This window comes from Pectinophora gossypiella, chromosome 15 (assembly GCF_024362695.1).
Source record: "Pectinophora gossypiella chromosome 15, ilPecGoss1.1, whole genome shotgun sequence".
Taxonomy (NCBI): domain Eukaryota; kingdom Metazoa; phylum Arthropoda; class Insecta; order Lepidoptera; family Gelechiidae; genus Pectinophora; species Pectinophora gossypiella.
This window is the reverse complement of record NC_065418.1, coordinates 14,777,126-14,781,262: the sequence shown is the minus strand read 5'-3', so window position 1 is coordinate 14,781,262 and position 4,137 is coordinate 14,777,126. Positions and strand designations below refer to the sequence as shown.

Below are 4,137 nucleotides of genomic sequence, written 5' to 3'. Positions count from 1 at the left end.
TTACTAGCACTTCCTCATTAAGTAACTCTTACATAGCCTGCAGGGCAAAGAATCTACTTAATATCGACTGTCATGCAAAGAGGGCCCTCCTTAAGTATCACAGGAAAGGTAAAAACCCTAGTATGATCAGGTGTTTATCAAAAAAATACTTTTGTATGCAGTGTCTTACGAAAAGAAATGATAAAAAGCAGCCTATCACATAAAATTAAAAACCATTGCGGGTAAAGTGACTATGGAATTTGAGAAGTAGTAGAGCTATCCTAGTTATTTTTTTGCAGGATTATTAGTAAAAGAGAGCGGATTTGAACCGGCGAAAGCGATACAAAAAAGGGCCTTTCCATCATCTTTTTTCTATTCCGTGGGTGTAATCGTTTATTTTCAACTAGCTCTTACCCGGGGCCGACTTCGCGTGTGAGCCTACTATTAAAACAATAGAAGTTTCACCCCCGCAAGGGTTGAATTTCCCAATAATCCTTTTTAGTGAGCACCTACACTCTAAAAGGAACACCTAAGTAAAATTTGACACTCCTACCACTTGTATTTTCTGAGATTTCTTGATGAGTGAGTCAGTCAGTCAGCCAGTGAGTGATCCGAGTGACTTTTCGTTTTTTTTATAAACGATGAGGGAAAAAGTCTATTGAATGTCGATTTTTACTATGTACGTCTAACACAGGGCGCCACTCAGTCAACTGGAGGGGTTATGGATCATATTCCACCACGCTGTTCCAATGCGGGTTGATGGAGATGTACTGTATATATTATATTTAATAACAAGTTCTTAAAATAAAAAATTAAAACTTTATTTACACCATAAACATAACAGTTACTTACAAAACAAAATTATCAAATAAAACAAAAGTAAAATTGAATAAAACTAAAAGAGATAAACAAAACGCAAAATAAAACACATTAATATACAATTACCACTTAAATTAAACCTAATTAAAAAGCCCGTCTCCAATCATACCTGGCGCAAATGTACCCATCAATGAGAAGTAGCCTAAGTGAGAAGTAGCCCTAATCAGAAGTAGCCAAAATGAGAAGTTGCCATAATGAGAAGTAGACCATTTGCGAGTCAGTTGACATAATCAGAATTAGCCCAAATGTGCCTAAAACGTTTCCGCGTTGAATAACCAGCGATATGCGTTGTACCAGGTACAATTCTGTTCTTAAATGCTTTTTTTTCAGCTTGTATAATGGATTGGGGGAAAACAAAAGCCTGTGGCTTTTATTCTCGATTATCTCTTTAACGACAGAGAGAGATGTGTAACCATTTCTGTTTAAACGTTCCGATACAGTAAACCATGTTTGTTTTAGATTACAATAGCGATGAAAAGTGTGAATTTATATCGCTAGGCGGTGGTCCGTGCATCACAGTTTTAACTGGAAACTGCGCAAATCCTGAAGACGCTGACGACCATATGTCTTTCCAGTTTAAACCTCGTAAGTACAATTCTATATATTAAAAAAAAAGAAAGGAAAACATGAAACGGTAGGACTAGGGCCCTGTGCTGGGAGGTATTCTTTCCCTCAGCGTTACAGATTCCGATGTGATAGTAGTTTTACATAATGGCCCCGATTCCTGCAGGCACCGCATAATTTTATTTTAAGTTATATCCGTCATTTTCATATCCGTCGAAAAGGAAAGGGACGGATGATTCACAGCTCTTAATTTTAGGACGAATGAGTAAATGAATGAATAACCCGAGCGAATCAAAAAGGTACGTCGCTGGTATGCAATCCGTTTGACGTGCTGTCTACTTAACTGTGTCGGGTTATTGACTGATGTAAAATTTTTAGACGGTTGGTTTAGATTTGTGTTTAAAATTGACGTGTGTTCCATAAATTTTATGCCTGTCGATTACCCGTCCCTTTCCTTTTCGGCGGATAAGAAAATGACAGATATAACTTAAAATAAAATTAGATGGTATTTACAGGAATTAGCACCAATATGTAATTTAATTTTTGACGTTTAAGCCAATTTTGAAAAATAAATGTTTTTGAATTTGAATTTGATATGCTATAATATAATAAATGCGAAAGTAATTCTGTTTGGTCCCTTTTCACGATTTAACCGCTGAACCAATTTAGATGAAATTTTGCATGGAGATAATTTGATATTTAGGCACACTCCGGACTAGGGAATGCAATCCCTATCTCGCGAGATCTTGTCTAATTTTTCGAGATCAATCCCGAAGCATTATAATGACGAGATCCCATTCGAGATTGACGGGATTGGGCGAATCTCCTTGAGTTATTACTTTTTGTTTTGATTATGCTGATTTTCAAAGAAAACTTAAGTATTTAGTAATATTGAAGAATAACAGCCTCCGTGGTCTAGTGGTTAGAGCGTTAGGCTCACGATTAGGAGGTCCGGGTTCGATTCCCGATGGGGACATTGTCGAAATCACTTTGTGAGATTGTCCTTTGTTTGGTAAGGACTTTTCAGGCTTGAATCACCTGATTGTCCGAAAAAGTAAGATGATTCCGTGCTTCGGAGGGCACGTTAAGCCGTTGGTCCCGGCTATTAGCCGTAAAAAACACCTCCACCAACCCGCAGTGGAGCAGCGTGGTGGAGTATGCTCCATACCCCCTCCGGTTGAGGGGAGGCCTGTGCCCAGCAGTGGGACGTATATAGGCAGTTTATGATTGAAGAATAAAGGTTTTTGTTTTTTGTTTAAAAAATATTTTGTGTTAATTAACCTCACTATCACAAACAAGTAGTTTTCATCGTTTTCAGCTATTCTAATTTTTTATGAACTAGATGAAATCCCGAAAATTTCGGGATCTCGCGGTATTGATATTTCCCACCCCGCGGGATCTCGGATTTGCGATCTCGAGTCGGTATTGCATTCCCTACTGCGGATACTCCGAATGCGTAGGTGCGAGCGTTTTTAATTTTTACCTAAGTAAGTATATTTGATGTTTTTTTCAGGTTTCAATGCGACAAGATTGACAAGCAAAGTGAACAGATACATGGCCCGTGGGTCGGCGCAGGATTGGGTGTTTGATGCGTGTAATGACACCACTTGCCCGGTGATATACGGCACGAAATATAACTACTATTCATCCAAAAAATATATAGAGAATCTACCCGTGGTAAATACAAACATTCCTTATTATTCCTTTTTTGTTATTAATAATAACACTAATAACTGTATACGTTTTGAACTTTAGCCTGCAATCGCATAGGCGTTAGTAACACACACAGATGCGCGTGTACGTTATCGTCAATGTGTAGTGTCTGTGTAAAACGAGGTGTTTTGTATGAAGTGTCTGGTGTGTGTGTATGTGTGTGTGATATAGTCATGAGCTTGTGTTATTCTAGTACTTATTCATAATGTTTTCTTTTATTCGTTCACAGGGAAACTACACTTATAAGTGGGAACTGTTTGATAAAAATGATTATCACAATATGTGCTGTGTGCAAGTTATCGTTGCTGTTGGACAAGAAAATATTTCTCCGAATATTCATAATGCAACTGACAATGAAACGGATTACACTTACGATCCACAACATAGTTAATCATACATACATTACATACATACAGTCATGAGCAATATAATGTACCCACTTTAGGACTCTGTCGCACTAACATATTTGACATTTAGTGAGACTTACAGTTCAATTTGTCAAAAAAGTTAATGTGACATGGTACCAAAGTGTATACATATTAATGCTCGTGACCGTACAGTTGTTAGTGACAGTTGATTGTTGATTCAGCTCATGAATTTTCCCTCGCAAAAGTATGGATGTAAAAATAAGTAAAAACGCGACAAAATATTCCTATATCTAGACACGCGGTCGCGTGTCAAGCCAAGTTCAAGGAACAGAACTGGCGAGCCGCACCGTGTGTAATATAATTCCTATATTCCGATAATGTGGATCCCGGCAAACTCACGCCTATTTCCTACCGGGGTGATCAGAGACTACAGAATTCCATTTTCTTCTGCTGTCTCCTCCCTTCCATCATAGCCTCCTTCACATAATTTTGAAGAGTATAGAAGCTTACATAGACGAATATTGTGCAATTCTAATAATGTTAAATACGTACGGTTCAAATTAATAACCTCCATTTTCTTGTAGTCGATGAAATGTAAGTCAACCTGTCTAAGACATATTTTAAATGTTGCACC

At 37.8% G+C, this 4,137-nt stretch overlaps 1 protein-coding gene across 1 annotated transcript; it reads left to right on the top strand.

Moving 5' to 3' along the window:
• The first annotated feature begins 1,324 nt into the window (after positions 1–1,324).
• On the top strand, positions 1,325–3,694 carry LOC126373397 (MD-2-related lipid-recognition protein-like). Its single transcript, XM_050019565.1, has 3 exons — positions 1,325–1,443; positions 2,936–3,099; positions 3,365–3,694. The coding sequence occupies exons 1-3, from the start codon at positions 1,422–1,424 to the stop codon at positions 3,524–3,526; spliced, it is 348 nt and encodes a 115-aa protein (XP_049875522.1). The 5' UTR covers positions 1,325–1,421; the 3' UTR covers positions 3,527–3,694.
• Positions 3,695–4,137: the final 443 nt, after the last annotated feature.